General features: G+C 35.3%; 1 protein-coding gene across 2 annotated transcripts in view; it reads left to right on the top strand.

The window, feature by feature from the left end:
* ARID2 (AT-rich interaction domain 2) overlaps positions 1–19,330 on the top strand; it is a 164,481-nt gene that overhangs the window by 141,403 nt on the left and 3,748 nt on the right. For both annotated transcript variants that reach the window (XM_082636994.1, XM_082636995.1), the window contains 4 exons: positions 8,161–8,299; positions 8,392–8,477; positions 11,285–11,408; positions 11,498–11,589. In XM_082636994.1, coding sequence (XP_082493120.1) covers positions 8,161–8,299; positions 8,392–8,477; positions 11,285–11,408; positions 11,498–11,589 — 441 coding nt within the window. The remainder of the gene's footprint in view (positions 1–8,160; positions 8,300–8,391; positions 8,478–11,284; positions 11,409–11,497; positions 11,590–19,330) is intronic.

Raw genomic sequence — 19,330 nt, forward strand, 5'->3', positions numbered from 1 at the left:
GTCTTTTCAACCATCAAGATAATAGTTCATCATTGTGCTATTTTTACATTTATAAAATCATTTGTATTTTATGTAAAAGCTCTAGAATCACTGGGTATTTTGCTAATACAACTAATAAGCCTTTATAAATGTAAGATTAATTTCATGTAATAGTCTTTTTTGGTAACAGTTTGAGGAGTATGTGTTCCTTGTGTTCCTTAACTACTGACCTGCCGTAAATGAAAAAGTATTATTAGGAAAAGTCCCAATTTCCTCCACAGTTGATGACAGAGTTGTTTTTTGGTTTGTTTTTTATTTTAGTTTTGTTTGTTTGTTTTTTACCTTGCTTCTTTCTTCCAAACACTGAATACCAAAGACTACTTAAAGATGGTACCTGAAAGCAAAAAGTTATATACCATGAGACAAATTTGCCAAATTGTGTTAAAGTCCTTTTCATTGTTACTTAAAATATTTGGGAAAAGAATTTCTTGGGGTGAGAATCTAGCCTGTAGATTCTTTATTTATTCTTTGGAAACTGTGTACAAAATAAGGAGAATTATGTACCAATGCTAATCTCAAGCCTAGTATACTTTCAGAATTTGCCAGCATTTTAAAAACAGAAAAAATTTATAGCATAATAGATACTGTGTATAAAAGTGTAGTGCCTGTTTTTACCTAGTAATGAATGTATACATATTATCCAAGTAAACAATTATATATTCTAGTATAGTAGAAAAAAATCAGATCTTTAGTGTTAGACATATCTGGTTTCAAATCCCAGCTCTTGCCACGTAGTTCTGTGGCTCTAGAAAGTTATAGAAAGCTTGAAAGCTTGTTTCCTCAGCAGTATAATGGGGATAGTTTTGCCTTCTTCAGAGAGCCATCATAGAATTCAAATAACATGATGTTTGTGAATATGCCAGATACATAATAATCCCTGAGCAAACAGAAGTTCAGGTACTTTACACTGTGTGCAGCTTTGTCAAGAACAGTGTGAGGTGGTATACTGCCATAGCTTTCAAGAAATTCAGGCAAGTATCCAAAGTCTCAAATTTATTTGTGTGCTTTATTTATCTCATTAAAAACACACGAATACACACATCACTATTCATTTTTATCTCCAAGCTTATGTTTAGTTTATTAAGCATAATATTATTGTAATGCCTAAATTGTGCAAATATACTTCATACTACTTTTCAAATGCGAACTATTATTTTAGCCCATATTCAGATTTTAGTGGAGGGTTCACATTTTAAAAGCATATTTAAACAAGATCCCTGAGAATATGTTGTCTGTTTTGCTAGGTAAAATATGTGACTGCATCACAGAACAGTAGGTTAGTAGGAGTTGGTGCTAGAGGATCAAAGAGCAAATACAGAAATCCTTTCCTCTGTTAGTTTTTAGTAATATTACTACTTTTATTAATATTTTATTATAATATTATTGATATTATTACTTATTAGGAGGAAAGGAGGCAGAGCCAAAGGCAGTTGGTTTTGGCTGTCCTCCTTTGGGAACCCCCTTCCTCGGTTGAGATATTTCCCATAAATTGTTACTGGGAGGCAGGACAATAGGCCAGATACTTGCTTCCATCCTCATTGCCTCTGGTAGCTAAGCCAGTCAGTCAGTCGTTCCTATCTGTGGCTTTGAATCTGGACTGACTGGGGCAAAGAAGCTGAGAGTGGAGAATTCATTTCTGTAGCAACAGCAACATTTAGTTTCCAAGGACACAAGTACAGATTTGGGGCTGTCCAGTTCGCATTTGTAATTTTTAGTCCTATATTAAAGCAATAAACTAATTTCTTTTAATAGCTGTCCTTTTTTTTTTTTTTTTTTTGGCCGTGCTGCGTGGCTTGTGGGATCTTAGTTCCCTGACCAAGAGTCAAGTCCGTGCACCCTGCAGTGGAAGCTCGGAGTCCTAACCACTGGAACGCCAGGGCATTCCCAGTAGTTGTCTTTTTTTATATTTTGAACTTTAACAACTGGATATAATAAAATTAGGTTTAGTCTCCCAGCAAGGTTGTTGGTTTGGGCTTCCCCCACCTCCAGGTTTTAGCAGCTTTTTACTAAATCTTTAAATACAAATAATGTGTACCTTTGATATTTCTTTTGCCGTAGAATAATATTATCTATGTAAAACAACTAGATGTCAAGGGTTGAAGTAAAAGGTAATTGTTCTACAACTAATAATATAGCTTTTTTTTTAAACCTAAAATATGTTTGCAGTGTAGATTTTTTGATATATCATTTATGTGCATTTATTAACATTTAAATGCACACCTTGCTTTTAAACTAAAATTTTCTTGCAAAATATATATCCCATGTGTTTTAAGTCAAATTAATTTTTTTTTTGTAGCAGGAGGACTATTAAGAGGGATATGGAATACTTTTTGGTCATTAAAGAAAAATAGCCTGCCAAGAACTTGAGCAATTAAGAAAACTGTAAATGAAACTACCTGAACTGAAGTGCTATTTTCAGCCCTCTTAGTTATGCTTTAAAGGCAAAGGAAACAATCTTAGCTTTAGAGATACAGATGTTTGTTTTTAAACTGTTCTTTTGCATATGGTGAGTTATTAAAATATCATAACATTTAAAATGTATTATTAATATATTACCTCCTTGCATAGATTGCAGGCTTTTAAGTAATAAAATCTTAAAGTAGTAGAAAAAGTGTGCTTCATTTACTTCACTTATGTTTTCATGATGCCTAAGGAAGTGTTTGATGGTAGGAAAAGTGACAATAATAATCACAGTATAGATTACACCAATAAAGTAATGGTTTTTAGCTTTTAAAAGTTTTGGTAGAAAGTGATTTAACCTTCAGTGTTTGCTTAGGGGAGTTGGAATCAGGAAACTTGCACCTAGTAGCCTTATGTGAATAACTTGTTTACTTTAACCAAAGAGCTTTTCACTAGGATAAAAGAAAAAAGGAATTTGGCTGAAAGGGATTTCAGTGAAAGCATAAAAGCTAATCCTGAGCTTTAGCTGCAGTTATTTACGTAATGAGCAGGGGACTAGCCATTATAAATTGTACTGATGATGTAATTGAAAATAATATATATCTTTGAAAGATGGCCAATGACTGAGAAAAAAAGCATCAGATATAGTTACTATAATAAATGTATTAGGTATTAAATTTTGTATCACTTTGTCAAGTATTGTAAATATAGTTTCTATCTTTTGGGAAAGTAACAGGATCAAAGAAAAAGTGTTGTTTCTATTGTTTTTAGTTGGAGTAGCATTTATATTGTTACACTTAAGTATAAGATTCAGTAGAAAGGAAAAGATAGAAGATGCAAAAGAACGGGTAGTTTATGAAGGAACACAATAGAATCCAGTATATAAGTGAAGCAGTTAACTCTGGAAACAGTGACTACTTCTGGGTAATATCCAAGGGAAGGAAAGATGATTAATGACAGAAGATTTAATATATAGAAAAAGGAAGTTAGCAAGCTCTAATAGAGTAACTTAAGTTCCTTCAGTAATAACCTTTTTTTTTTTTTCAGAGATATGAAAGTCCCTATACACTAATACAGGTGAAGATGAGCCCTAAAATAGTAAGATTGAGGTTCAGTGTTTAACAAAAGGTGAAAGTTTGGAGCAGTTTCTGTGGGGAATGTTTTTAGGAGCAGAAATTAATAAAATGAGTTGTGAGTAATAGTAAGAGTCACTTGATAATCGGGACCATTAACTTGGAGGTGGGCTAAATTTTATTGAGCAAAGCTTGACAGTTTTGGAATAGTTGTGGGAAAGATCTCAGAGTAGGTGATTAGTCGGATGGGCAAGGTTAAAAAAAAGAGGCTACCAGTGCCACCACTACAATGACTACTACTAGTAATAACGATCATGATGATACTTTATTGTTGGCATACTATTTGCCAAGTAATTTTACATGTATCATCACATTTAAGCCCCCCAGCCACCCTGGAAGCTAGATTAACAGTAAGTAAAATGTGTTTCAGAGAAAAGTTATTTGCCCATTTCCTCTGCCTGTGGTTGTGTGTCCCCAGAGTTGTGTGTGGGGAGGGGGGGCGCACCCTTCAGATTGTACATGCCAGAAGTTATATATTTATTACAACAGTTTTTCAGCAGATGGCAGTAAAGAATCTTAAGGAAGGTATTCTTTAAATTTGTTCAAAGGCACCATGTAACCATACTGTGGCAGCAGTATATAAACCTGTATCAGTAACAGACCCAGTCTTAGGCTCACAGACATAGAAAACAAACTTATGTTTACCAAAGGGGAAAGGGCGTGGGGGAAAGATAAATATATGTATAACTGAATCACTTGCTGTACACCGGAAACTAACACAACATTGTACATCAACTATACTTCAATTAAAAAAACAAAACAGACTCAGTTTTGTTTAAAAAACACATATACACAGAGAAGACTTAAAGCATATATACCAAAATGTTAGCAGTCTGGATAACTGGATCACAGAGAATTTTTATTTTCATTTGGTTGCTCTTTTGAATTTTTCTGATCTCTTTAAATGAACATGTTGTTTGTTTGGGGGGACTTGGGGTAGGTTGTTGATGGAAAGGTAGTAATCAGGAAGATTGTTTAGACACACTTGTAAACAGTAGTGACATCCCACTTCAGGTCTTATTCTTCTCCATCTCAGAAAAATCCATAGTGTTCTGAAAACTCACTGTTTTGCATTGAAATTACATTTAAGCATTTTATTTTATTTTATTTTATTTATTTATTTATTTATTTTGCATTACACGGGCCTCTCACTGTTGTGGCCTCTCCCGTTGTGGAGCACAGGCTCCGGACGTGCAGGCTCAGTGGCCATGGCTCACGGGCCCAGCCACTCCGCGGCATGTGGGATCCTCCCAGACCGGGGCACAAACCCGTGTCCCCTGCATTGGTAGGCGGACTCTCAACCACTGCGCCACCAGGGAAGCCCCATTTAAGCATTTTAAATCCAGATATTCCACTTAGGGTATTTGGAATCCCTAACTTCTCTCCACCCTCATATGATCACTGTAGCCAACTTCATCACTATTTTAGAACTTCACCTTGTACCATAGTCAGTCAGAGACTGGTTTGTATGACTCAAACAGTTAGATGAATAAAGAGAAAATAGACTTAGGATGAAGGGAAACATAGTAGGTAAGAGGGAAATAATAGATTCTGTCTTGGGCAGGTAAAGTGAGCACTTAAAAATTCTTGTCTTAAAACCACACACACACAGAGTTGTGTATATTTAGTAATTTAAATTGATCTAAAGAAGTACTAACTTTGTCCTTTTTTCTTGTGACTGAGAATTCATCAATTTTGTGTATTGTAAATAAACTTGATTCATTTAATCTATTGCAAAATAGTTTAAAAATAGATACCATTTTGACTAGTGACAAGTAGTAGTACATTTGGATTTTGGTTTGTATGTCTGTGTGTGTGTAAACAATTTTACTTTTCAATTAATAAATTAATAGTATTTAGGTAAAACCTTAAAAGTACAATAAGAACTGTTTTCTTGTGACAGTTAGTTGCACTCCAGTCATATATTTCATATTAATGAAATTGCATTATGAGTACTGAAAAGTAAAAGAAATTCCAAAACTAAAAATGTACTTACTGATTTTAGTTACACAGTAAACTTTAAAAAAAATTACGTCCCCATGAGTTATTTATTTTATAACTAGGATTTTGTACCTTTTGACTTCCTTCACCTATTTCACATTCCGCCCTCCCATCTCCTGCCTCTGACAACCACCAGTCTCTTCTCTTTACCGATGAGCTTAGTAGGAGGGTTTTTCTTGTTTTGTTTTGTTTTTCTTTTTTTCAGCTTCCACATATTAAGTGAGGTCATAGGGTATTTGTCTTTCTCTGTCTGACAAATTTCACTTAGCATGATTCCCTTGAGGTCCATCCAAGTAGTCTCAGATGGCAAGATTTTGTTCTTTTTTTATGGCTAATATTTCTGTGTGTGTGTGTGTGTGTATACCACATTTTCTTTCCATTCATCTATCAATGGACACTTAGGTTGTTTCTGTATCTTGGCTATTGTGAATAATGCTGCAGTGAACATGGGGATGCACATATCTTTTCAAGTTAGTGTCTTCATTTATTTGGATAAATATCCAGAACAGGAATTGCTGGATCATATGGTAGTTCTATTTTTAATATTTTGAGAAACCTCTATATTGTTTTCCACAGTGGCCACACCAATTTACATTCTCACCAAGAGTGCACAGGGGCAGGGGTTTTGTTTTCTCCATATGCTTTTGTTTTTGATAGTAGTCATCTTAACAGATGTGAGGTGATATCTCTTTGTGGTTTTGATTAGTGATGTTGAGCATTTTTTCATGTACCTGTATGTCTTCTTTGGAAAAATGTCTATTTAGAACCTCAACCCATTTTTTAGTTTTTGGGTTTTTGCTGCTGAGTTGTATGAGTTCTTTATATATTTTGGATATTAACCCCTTATCAAATATATGATTTGTAAATATTTTCTCCCATTCAATACATTGTCTTTTCGTTTTGTGGATTGTTTCCTTTGCTTTGCAGAAGTTTTTTAGTTTGATGTGGTCCCACTTGTTTATTTTTGCTTATTTACTTTTGCTTATCGTTGTCTTTGTTTTTGGTGTCAAATCTACAAAATCATTGCTGAAGCCTGTGTCAGGGAGCTTACCACCTATGTTTTCTTCTAGGTGTTCTATGATTTCAGGCCTTACATTCCAGTCTTTAATCCATTCTGAGTGAATTTTTTTGTATGGTATAAGAGAGCAGTCCAGTTTCATTCTTTTGCATGTGGCTATCCAGTGTTACCAACACTGCTTATTGAAGACAATGTCTTTTTTTCTATCGTATATTTATCACAAATTAATTGACTATATATGGGTTTATTTCTGGGCTTTCTGTTCTGTTTCACTGATCTATGTGTCTGTTTTTATGCCAATACCATACTGTTTTGATTACTATAGCTTTGTAATATAGTTTGAGATCACAGCACATGATGCCTCCTGCTTTTCATGTTTCTCAAGGTTGCTTTGGCTTTTTGGGGTCTTTTGTGGTTCCATACAAATTTTAGGCTTGCTTGTTCTATTTCTATGAAAAATGCCATTGGAATTTTGATAGGGATTGCATTGACTCTGTAGATTGCTTTGGGTAGTGTGGATACTTTAACACACTAATATTAATTCTTTGAACCCATGATAGTTTTACAGTAAACTTTTGGTAAGTATTTATATAGATGAATATAAATGGCATGAAATATGTCAGTTACAATGATTTTTGACCTTGTCTTTTATAATTCAGTATTTAATTCTTTTGACTAAAATTTATTTTAAAATGCCTATCATTTCCTGAAGGAATATTAATTTGAAATATTATATATGTGCTCCACATCAAAAATTGGCTCAAATATAGACACGTTTATCTGACATCCATAAAAAATTAGATCCTGAGAGAGCTGCCATAAACTTCCAAGATATTGACTGTATAAATATTTGAGTTACTAATTAGTAATTGAAGTCTTTTAACATATTCTTTGCTGTCTGGATTCCAGTATTCTTTCATTACCATGTATTCTAATTAACAAGGGAGTATAGTATCTGATTTTCTTCAGGTTTCTGTCCTTGGCCGGATACACTCAAGCATTTGTATTATTATTATTAAGCCTCAGGGTCTGTGAGTGAATAGGGTGTGATGTTGGAGAAATGAGAGACATGACTTCTTAAACATAGATGGACATACAAAATGTGAATTCAACTAAAAAGTCAGAATCACCAAAATGTGTAGCATTTAGATTTTTAGATTGAATATGCTAGAGTTTATTATATGTAATATGAAATCTGATAAATGCTTGAGCAGCTTCTAAAAGTACAAGAGTATGGTATTTGTTTATAAGATAATGTTCTGTTTGTTTTAAAATGAAATTTTATTTACTTTCAAGAGATTCTTAACTGACTTTCATTGAAGGTAGGGAATTAAGAATGAAACATTAAGCTTAAAACAAATTAACAGAAGTGTTCAGAACAATTGAGTATTTGACTTTAAATATAAGCAGAAATTTAAAAAATATTCTTTGAAATGAAATGAAATTTGCACTGTTTTGCTTAATATTTCTATATATTGATCTGGAGCTTTTGTGTTAGGAGAGCAGGTTTTCTATTTTAAAGAACATATCCAAGTGTTAGAAAACTTCTACTGCTTTCATTTTTTGTAGGTGGTTTCAGACCCCCTCACAGGTTTTCTACCATGCAGCAACTGAACATGGAGGGAAGGACGTATATCCAGGGCAGTGTCTTTGGGAAGGTTGTGAGCCTTTTCAGCGACAGAGGTTTTCTTTCATTACCCACTTACAGGTACACTTTCTTAATACTATTTGGTTTGTAACTCACTTGGTTGTGTTAAAGATCTTGATGCATATGTTTTTTACTTCCTCTTTCTCAAAAAGGACAAACACTGTTCAAAGGATGCCCTGCTTGCAGGATTAAAACAAGACGAACCAGGACAAGCAGGAAGTCAGAAATCTTCTATCAAGTAAGAAATCTGAGTTTACTTCCTGTTGCACATAAAAAAAGACAAATCAGGAAACCAGGCAAAACTTAGTAATAAAAGGCAATTTAGTATATCAGGAGACAGGAAACCTGGGTTGTAGTCCATCTCTACCATTAACCAGCTATGTATGTGACCCTGTTCAAATTGTGTAAATGCCCTAGGAATTACTTCTCATTTTGGCTGGACCACATGGTCTGTAAGTACCTTGTAGCTCTAATATTTTGATTCCACTTTGTAGACAAGTCATTGGAAGTAATGACATGATATATGAGAAATGCTTTGTAAACTGGAAATACATATATGGTTCTTTGTCCTTTGAGAGAGTAGTTGAACATGTACTTGATAATGGCAAAGAGATTTATTCTTACAGCTACTCCTGAGGAGAGGCCAAGGTGGCATGTGAGGGTCCAATATAAAATTGTATATGTCACATTTACTATATGGTTATTCATTTACTATTATTTCATGAACACATACTTGTAGTCAAGTTCTGAGTTAGCTGTAGGTTCCTGTAAGATCCTCATTAGATTTACATAGTATTTCCTGTTCTGTTTCTGAGGGCTTTAGTTGTAAACTCTGTAACCTAAAAAATACAGTCAGCCCTCCTTATCCTCAGGTTCGGCATCTGAGAATTCAACCAACCAGGGATCAAAAGTACTTGGAAAAAAATAATTTCAGGAAGTTCCAAAAAGCAAAATTTGAATTTGCCATGCACTGGCAACTATTTACATAGCATTTACATTGTATTAGGTATATAAGTAATCTAGAGATGATTTAAAGCACACAGGAAGATGTGTGTAGGTTATATGCAAATGCAGTCATCGCTCAGTATCTGCCTGGGATTGGTTCCAGGATTTTGGTATCCACAGGGGGTCCTGGACCCAATCCCCCATGGAAACCAAGGGACAACTGTATTTTAAATTCTCATAATGTGAAAATAAATTAATTTGTCACCATTTATTGAGATACTGCTGTGTACTGGGCATTATGCCAGACATAGGGAATTCTAAGAACAAGATATAGTGTAACTTCACAGAGTTGAAATTCTAGACAGAGAACTAAAAGTGTAGGAACACAGAAGCTGCTTACATACTTTATTCATTCCATTACTGTTTACTTTATTCTCTCCATTACTATTCCACGTGCTAGGCACTAAGGTATAGCACGAGGTATACGTGACCAAGATGTTTTGCCGTTTTCAAGTCTGGAGATGCAATGAGAGGTATAGGTAATTCTTATTATATGGTGTAATAAGTCCTAAAATGAAGATATGTACAAGACACTGTGAGAGCCCACCTGAACCAATCTAGGAGACCAGGGAAGGCTTTCCGGTAGAAAGCACATCCAAACTGAGACCCAAAGAATGAGGAGTAAATAGCTGAGAGTTTCATAAGCCATAATCATGAGTTTGGATTTTACCCTAAAGGCAGTAGAAAGTCATTTTTCTGCCAGGTATCTTTTTCTGTAATTTTCACTGTACAGTTGACCCTTGAACAACACAGATATGAACTGAGATGATCTACTAATACTAAATACTACAGTGCTGCACCATCTGTGATTGGTTGAACCCACAAATGTGGAACTGTGGATATAGAGGGCCAACTGTAAAGTTATATGTGGATTTTTCACTGCAGAAAGAGTGGGTACCCCTAACTCCCGTGTTGTTCAAGGATGAACTGTATTTAATTTCTATGTATTATGTAGCCTATAAGAGTATGTTGCAGTATGTTTGATTTTGCTCACATTTGGAGGAACTTATATTTGGTATATCAGTTACAATCAATCAAAAATCTTTGTCACTACATAAAATCTAATAATAATTTTTATCTGTGTCCATACATAGATATCCTTACTTGTAGACATCTATAAGTAGATATAGATAAAAAGTGGTTTACAACTTAAAGATTGCTTTTATGTCAACTTACTTAATATTCAGAATTAGTTTACTTATGTAAAAAGGTGCCAGAAATATCCCCACTTTACAGATGCAAAACCTGAAGCACAAAGGGGCAAACTGAACTTGAAAGTCATGCAGCTAGTTACGGTGTCAGAAATAGGATTTCCTCACTGTGAGCCAGTGCTCTCGCCACTACTGCCCCACCAGAATACAATAGATACTGATAGAATTTTTCTGCTTGGCGAAGGAAACCTAGAGTAGTTTGAAATCTGATTTTATATAAAATCTATCTCTGCAGTCCCTCCATTCTGTATCTTTCCTAAAGCACAGTAGAGCTATACTGAAAGAATTGATTGAAATTAGTAAATAATGAAGAAAAATTATGTAACATAGTAATAGTTTGAAGTGTAGTAGTTGGCATAATTTTGTATTATTATCATATTAGGTTATCTTTTCTTGGGTGACCTATACATATACCAGTACATTCTCAGGTAATATTATTTTACTCCTAGGTACAGTTTAGCAAAAATAATTTGCAGCTCAAATTGTAGACTAGTCTTTGTTAACATCTTTACATTGCATTCAAAGATGTGAAGTTCACAACTTTGAATACTATGTTGTATTTATATATGGGCTGTACCAGAACATCTGTTGTTTGCTTTAAAGTTGATAGATTGGAAAATAAAAGACTTGAAACTTCTCCTTGATACCAAGAGCCCTTATGCCTAGGCTGACACAAGAGTAAATATTACTGCTGGGCCACAGGAGCTTTTACTCACCCTGTATCCAGAGTTTCAGAGTAACCACCTTAGGGGTTGGCAGGTTGGTCATTTGTTATCAGTCTGTCTGCAGCATCATGTTAACAATCTCTTTCTCTCTCTGCTCAATTTAGGCAGCCAGCTGTAGGGGGCACAAGCTCAACTCCTAGAGCACAAAAGGCCATTGTGAATCATCCCAGTGCTGCCCTTATGGCTCTTAGGAGAGGATCAAGAAACCTTGTCTTTCGAGATTTTACAGTGAGTAAGCCTCGAAAGCCTTATCTGTAAAGGTGTACACACTGTGTGATTTAGATCTTTATTCTTTTTCTTTTCTTTTCCTTTTTAAGGATGAAAAAGAGGGACCAATAACTAAACACATCCGACTAACAGCTGCCTTAATATTAAAAAATATTGGTAAATATTCAGAATGTGGTCGCAGGTGAGTAATCTGTTTTCTGTAGCCAGAGTGAATCTAGATTATTTTACTTTTACCCATAAGTTAATAAGGTTAGATGTCTGAATTTTATTCACTGCTTTTCTCATCAATTTTTGGATATGTCCGAAAGCTTATGTCAAGCTCAAGCCATCATGGATTCTTTTTTTTTTTTTTTTTTTTTTTTTTGCGGTACGCGGGCCTCTCACTGTTGTGGCCCCTCCCGCTGTGGAGCACAGACCCCGGACATGCAGGCCCAGCGGCCATGGCTCACGGGCCCAGCCACTCCGCGGCATGTGGGATCTTCCCGGACCGGGGCACGAACCCGTGTCCCCTGCATCAGCTGGCGGACTCTCAACCACTGCGCCACCAGGGAAGCCCCCATTATGGATTCTTAAAAGCCAAAAAAATAGAAGTTGAAACAACCAAAAGGTTCTCTTTTAGCTTGTTTCATTAGGTTAAATTTCTTGCTGGTCATAGAATTTAAGTTTATTTTATTTATTTATATTCATTTATTTTGGCTGCATTGGTTCTTCATTGCTGCGTGTGGGCATTCTCTAGTTGCGGCGAGCAGGGGCTACTCTTTGTAGCGTTGCACAGGCTTTAGGCGCACGGGCTTCAGTAGTTGTGACATGCAGGCTCAGTAGTTGTGGCTCGCTGGCTCTAGAGAGCAGGCTCAGTAGTTGTGGAGCACGGGCTTAGTTGCTCCGTGGCATGTGGGATCTTCCTGGACCAGGACTCGAACCCGTGTCCCCTGCATTGGCAGGCGGATTCTTAACCACTGTGCCACCAGGGAAGCCCTGGTCATAGAATTTAGAGCAAAAAGTAGATCTACAAGAGAAAACTTAGGAGTTTACTGGGAGGAAAAATGAATTGCTCACTTGAATCATGTGGAATTAGAATGGAATTCAGTTTGATAATTACCGTTTTAATGAAACCATCAAAGCCATACGTGTGCTAAGATTCACTATAATACTCTGAAGTTTTAAAAGTTACATTTTAGTGGACTTAAGAGAAAACTTAGGATTTTGTAGATCTATAGCAACTGGAAACAATAACTCCAACCCTAGAGAGAGCAAATGTGGATTTGCCTCCCTTGTCTCTCTTGAAGCTTGAAACTAATATTCTAGTATTATTCGTCCTCCATCTTCAGCTGACCCACCTCAGTCTCCTTCACTGGAAAGTTGTCCTCTGATGCATCTTGCCTTCCAGATAGTGATTTTCTCTCCTAGTCTCTCTCCTCTCACATACTATTAATCAAATCTACCTTGGTTCTCCTCCCCCCATTTTACCTTGTGTTAGGTCTTTAATGATATTTCTTGCAGTAACCTTCCAACTGGACTTTCCAAACATAAAAACAGTGCCATCAATTACAAAAAAAAGAACTATTAATTTAACTATATCAAACTTTAAAACTTCTGTAAATTAATGATGAATAAAACTTAAAACTAAAGTTTTTAAAAAGTATTTTTAATGACAAAAGTTACTATATTTAGTGTATCAAGTATTCCCACAGAGGAATAAGAAAAATTCTTAACACTCAAATGAAAAATAAGCATAGTTTTTCAGGAAAAAAAAAAGAAATATGAAGGTTTTGTCACTAGCATCTCCCAGCTTCATTCATGAGTTCTTCCTTCCTTTCTCACTGTATTTCCCTCCCCACCCCTCCTTTTGCTACATTTCAATTTTAGCCAAACTAAAACCACATGCAGATTCCAACCATGCAAGACGTCTTTCATGTCGCACTTTTGTACATTTGTTCCAGTGCTATACGGTCCTCCCTGTGTTGTGGCCCATTTAGTATCTGCAAGCCCTCCCTGATTCAGCTCAGACGTTGGCTTCTGTGTGCTGCTTTTCCTATGCTGTGTTCCCCTTCCTCATTGAGTTTGTTCTTCTCTATTTTTATAACATGTCTGTCTTCTAACATTTCATCTTACTGTTTTGTAAGTAGTTTTTTATATGGCTTTTTTCGACTACTGACCTAACTACAGATTTTCTCTGATTAATCTTTGTAGCCCAATTGCCCAATACATCAGAGATAATCCCTACTTCCTATTCATCCTTCAAGACTCAACCCAGGTCACCTCTTCCTTTCCTGACATCTCCCTCACTACCTACGCTTGACCTAAGGTGCCCCCCCACACATTGCTTTGTTACCACCTTACATGATGAGATCTGTGAAAGCAGGGGTTGAATATTTAGTTTTGCTTTTGTGTCCTCAGTGCCTAGCATAGTGTTGGGAATATAATAGTGATTCAACAAATATTTGATTGATAGACAGATAGAAGGGAAGAAGGTCTCAAAAATTCATTTTTTCCTAGAGTTCTGATCTGGAATTTGTGTAGACAGTTGGAATTCTAAAAGTAATTTTATAACTTTTCCCTCACATTCAAATTGTACATTCTTAGGCTTACAGCAAAGCCACTTTGCATACATCTAATATAATTATTGAACCAAAGTTTTCATCTTACAGTTTGTGTTTTGTTGTTGATTTTGTTATTTTATTTAACTCTAAACCTTCTAGATGCCTTTGGCATCTTCAGGTGCTATGCTCTTAGAAAAGCAGAAACGAAAGAATTAAAACAATCCATTAAATTCTTCCCATTCACCCTCCCAGTCTGGGTTGAAATCCCCATGTAGAACCTCTATTGAATATCTCCAGTAATGAGGAGTTTCACTAGAGCAGGAGTACTGACAGAATCTGGCAAAAATTATGTGAAGAAAAAAGTATAGGAAATCAGATACTGCAAAAGATAATTCTTTGTTGATATATTTCCTCATCTCTGGTGGAGTAAGTTAACGGGTGTGATTTTTTTTTTTTTTTAACTAAAGCAAATTCTATTTGCAATAAGAAAATTACAGGTCAACAGGAAGATATATGGAAATTTACTTTCATTCTTACAGTACAGTATACTGAAGAGTATGAAATGTCAGCATTTTTTAAAATTTTAAGTTCAGAGTCTGATTGAATAATGTAAACTTTTAAAATGCAGTTTATCTCCTTTATGATTAAACTTGAGCTTTGGAGAATTGCAATATATTTCTCCTCTTTTTGATGTATACCTTTTGTCTGTGTAACACATGGGTCTTATTTAAAAATCAAATGATACTTTCACTAATAATGGACAATCTGAAAAAGAAACGAACAATTCTATTTACAAGAAATCAAAAGAATAAAATACTTAATCACATTAACCAAGGAGGTGGAAGACTTGTACATTGAGAACTATAAAAACATTGCTGAGGGCTTCCCTGGTGGCTCAGTGGTTGAGAGTCTGCCTGCCAATGAGGGGACATGGGTTCGTGTCCTGGTCTAGGAAGATCCCACATGCCGCAGAGCGGCTGGGCCCCTGAGCCTGCGCGTCTGGAGCCTGTGCTCCGCAACGGGAGAGGCCACAACAGTAAGAGGCCCGCGTACCACAAAAAAAAAAAAAAAAAACATTGCTGAAAGGAATTAAAGAAGATGTAAATAAATGGAAAGACATCCTTTGTTCATGGATTGGAAGACTTAATATAGTTTAGATGTCAATACTACCCAAAGCAATCTACAGATTCAATGCAACCCCTATCAAAATTTCAATGACATTTTTGCAGAAATAGAAAAATTTGTTCTAAAATTCATATGGAATCTCAAGGATCCTTGAATAGCAAAGCTATCTGGAAAAGGGGGAACAAAGTTAGAGGACTCACACTTTCTGATTTCAAATTTCACTGCAAAGCTATAGTAATCAAAACAGTGTACTGTCTTTAGTGACATAAAGACAGACATATTAACCAAGGAAACAGAATGGAGAGCCCAGACATATGTGGTCCTTGCATATGTGGTCAAATGATTTTCAATAAGGATGCCAATTCTCTATTCAATGAGGAAAAGATAGACTTTTCAACAAATGGAGTTGGGAAAACTGGAAATTCACATGCAAAAGAATGAAGTTGAACCCTTACCTAACACCATATGCAAAAATTAACCCAAAATGCATCAAAGACCTAAAAGTAAGAGCTAAAACTATAAAACTCTTAGAAAAAGCTTCATGACATTGGATTTGACAGTGATTTCTTGGATATGACACCAATGGCACAGGCAACAAAGAAAACATAAACAAATTGAATTTCATCAAAATTAGAAACTTGTGCATCAGAGGACTCTATCAACAGAATAAAAAGACAATCAACAGAATGGGAGAAAAGAATTACAAATCAAATATCTGATAAAAGGGTTAATATTCAGACTATATAAAGAACTCCTAAAACTCAACAACAAAAAGCAAACAAACCAAATCAAAAATGGGCAGAGGACTTGAATAGAAATATCTCCAAAGAAGATAAATAAATGGCCAATAAGCATATGAAAAGATGTTCAACATTACGAATCATTAGGAAAATGCAAATCAAAACCACAATGAGGTACTACTTCATACCCATTAGAATGGCTATTATTAAAAACAAACAAACAAAAAATCGAAAACAAGTGTTGGCAAGGATGTGGAAAAATTGGAACCCTTGTGTGTTGCTGATGGAAATATAAAATGGCACGGCCACTGTGGAAAAGAGTGTGGCCATTCCTCAAAAAATTAAACATTTCATTCAGCAGTTCCACTTTTGGGTATATTCACAGAGGAATTTAAAGCAGGGAGTTGAACAGATATTTAGGCACCATTTTCATGGCAGCATTATTCACAGTAGCCAAAAGGTAGAAGCATCCCACGGGTCCATCAACAGAGGAATGGATAACTAAAATGTGTGTGTATATGCAGTGGAATATTACTCAGCCTTAAAAAAGAATGAAATTCTGATACATTCTACAACATGGATAAACCTTGAAGACATTGTGTTAAGTGAAATAAGCCAGCACAAAATGACAAATATTGTATGATTCCACTTAAATGAGGTATCTAGAAAGTAGAACAGTGGAACAGCCCCCAGCAGGGGGTTGGGGGAGTGAGGCAGTGGGGGGTTCTTGTTGGTTGTGGGAAGATGAAAGAGTGCTGGCGTTGGATGGTGGTGATGGTTGCACAACAGTGTCAATGTACTTAATGCCCCTGAACTGCACACTTAAAGATGGTTAAAGTAGTAAATGTTGTATTATGTATATTTTACCACAATTTAAAACTAAAAACAAGAACAAAGGAGGGATTTGGGGAAAATGCAGAGTGGCTACTAATGAGTATTTGGTTTCTTTTGGGGATGATGAAAATATTCTAAAATTGATTGTGGTGATGGTTGCACAATTCTGTTAATATACTAAATACCACTGAATTATACACTTTAAATGAGTGAATTGTGTGGTATATGAATTATATCTCAATAAAGCTGTTATAAAATTTCTTTTAATTAAATGGTAAAGCTTGTAACAAACTGTATAGTCCCCTACTTCACCCTTCCTACCCACATCCAAGGGAGAGCTTTCAACAAGTTGAGCTAATTTTTCTGGTATTTGCCTCCATGTTTCTAAATAACATGTTTATGTTACTATTTCTTAATTTACCTATTTTACACTTTACCTGTTGACTCTCTTTCTGTTGAACGCTGTTGAAACCTCTCTTCCTTACGCTTTTCATTTCCTCATAATATTGTTACATCTTAAATCAGATATATTGTTTGATGCTGAGCCACGTGCTACTGTTTTACATTTCTTTTTTTCTCTTTGTTTTTGCAGGGTTAGTGATTGTCTTGCTTCTTCATTAGCTTTTAATGGGCCTAATGCTGATTTTCCCATATATTTCAATCAGTATCTTTCAACCCTATGTATAAGCTATCTAAAAAACACAGTTGTTAAACCTCTATCAGTTCTACATTTTTTCCCCTTGGAAACTGGCCTTGGTAGTCTAGACAGCTTGCTTTGTAGGCCTGGTACACAGCTGTCCTTGGGAATTCCTTCTGTGTTGAAACCTTTTTCTTGAATCCTACTTACTTCTTTTACTTGAGTTCCTCCCTCATTGTAGTAAGGTATGTCCTCCAATAATTTCAAGACCCTAACTGTCTGAAATGTTTTTAGTTAACCCTTAGTCTTGATAGTTTGGTTAGATTTAGAATTCTAGATTGAAAAATCACTTTCCTTTAAAAATCTGAGGACATTGCTCTAATGTCTTCTAGCATGCAGCTTTGCTGTTGAGAAGTCCAGTGACATTCTGATTCCCATTCCTTTGTATGAGATCTGTTCCCCCCACCCCAACCCTCCAGAAGTTCTTAAGGTCTTTTTTTTTTTTTTTCCAATTTCTGTTCTGAAATTTCATGAATGCTGTGTCTTGGTGTGGGTGTTTCTTGTTGTTGCTGTCATTGAAGTGGGCATTTCATTTCAGTGGATCCTTTCAGTCAAGAGATTCATGTCCTTAAGTAATGGGAAACTTTCTCAAATCTTTCTTTTTATAATTCCCTACTATCCATTGTCTGTTCCCATTTCTAGAACTTCTGTTTTTTTTGGATGCTAGACCCTTGTAGAGTGATCCTCTAACTTTCTTTTCTTTCTTAGCTTTCAGTTTTGTCTGTTTAATCTGTTTTCTAGAAATTTCCTTGACTTTATCATCAAATCTACTGCATTTTTACTTCATCTGCCATGCTTTAAATTCTAAGAGCTCTTTTTAAGTTGTCAGTTGTTGCTATTTTTATAACATCCTATTCATAGGTTGAATACAGTGCTTGCTAATCTCTCTCAGGATATTAATGCCAGTGTTTTTGAAGTTTCTTCTGCTCCCAGTATGGTTGCTGTGTACTCAAAATTCCTTGAAATGTCTGAGGATTTGGTGCTTCATGTTATATTTTAAGAATGAAATACCTGCTAGCTAGTTGGAAATTCTGGATGCATGACCCCCATGTGTCACTAGTGATTGCCATTTTAGGGTGACCCCTGATGAACCAGTTTATTTCCTAGAAGCCCCTCAATCGTCAGTCTTCATAGAGATTGTTTCTCCAGGGAAGAATCTTTGATTTCCTTGCCTTTAGAAGTGGGCAACTTGAAGGAGAGTCCGTGAGGGCCTGCATTGTGGAAACAGAATTGGGGGTGGGGTGGGCAGGATGATCTCACTGTGGTCAAGTATGTTCACTTTCCTTCACACTGTCTATGTCGCTGTAAGTCCTAACCCTTTCTGGTTTAGTTTCTCCAGAAAATAAATTTCTTTTATTCATTTTGAGAGGGAAAGGAGATAAACTTGCATCAAGCTGTGTTATTTTCCTAAAAGCTGATTTGTGTCTTAAATTGTTTTCACTAATGCTACTTACAAATTATTTCTTATCTATTAATTGCATTAAAGTGACACAATGTTTATCCTTTGTTAAACATATCAAAAAGATAAAGGAACTTTTGAAATTTGAAATTGAAAGAATATCATTTTATACAACAAGAAAGGCATATTTCATTTTTTATCTAGTGAGTGCTTATTTAATTCTTTAAAACCTCCCAAAATAAAAGATATTAACTTATATCAAAAATGAAATTGTTACTTTAAAATCATCCTAGTGATTTAAATGTAGTCTTTCTAGTTTTATCCATGTGACATAAAAATAAAAGAAAGAATACTTTTTAACATGTGACTGTTCATCCGTTTGGAAAATATGATTTTATTTGTTAAGCTTTTGAAAGTAAAGGCTTTTTGCTTTGTCAAAATGTTCATTGATTATATAGAGGGGAAATAATTTGATTCCACTTAGTAGGTTATTTTTAAATCGAGTTTTTTGTGGCTATTTTTTCTTTTCCAGAAAAACAATTCTAGACATTTTATAGTTCATTTAAAAATTTGTTAAATAAACTTTT

Source organism: Mesoplodon mirus, assembly GCF_964341445.2.
Source record: "Mesoplodon mirus genome assembly, chromosome: 11".
Classification (NCBI taxonomy): Eukaryota; Metazoa; Chordata; class Mammalia; order Artiodactyla; family Ziphiidae; genus Mesoplodon; species Mesoplodon mirus.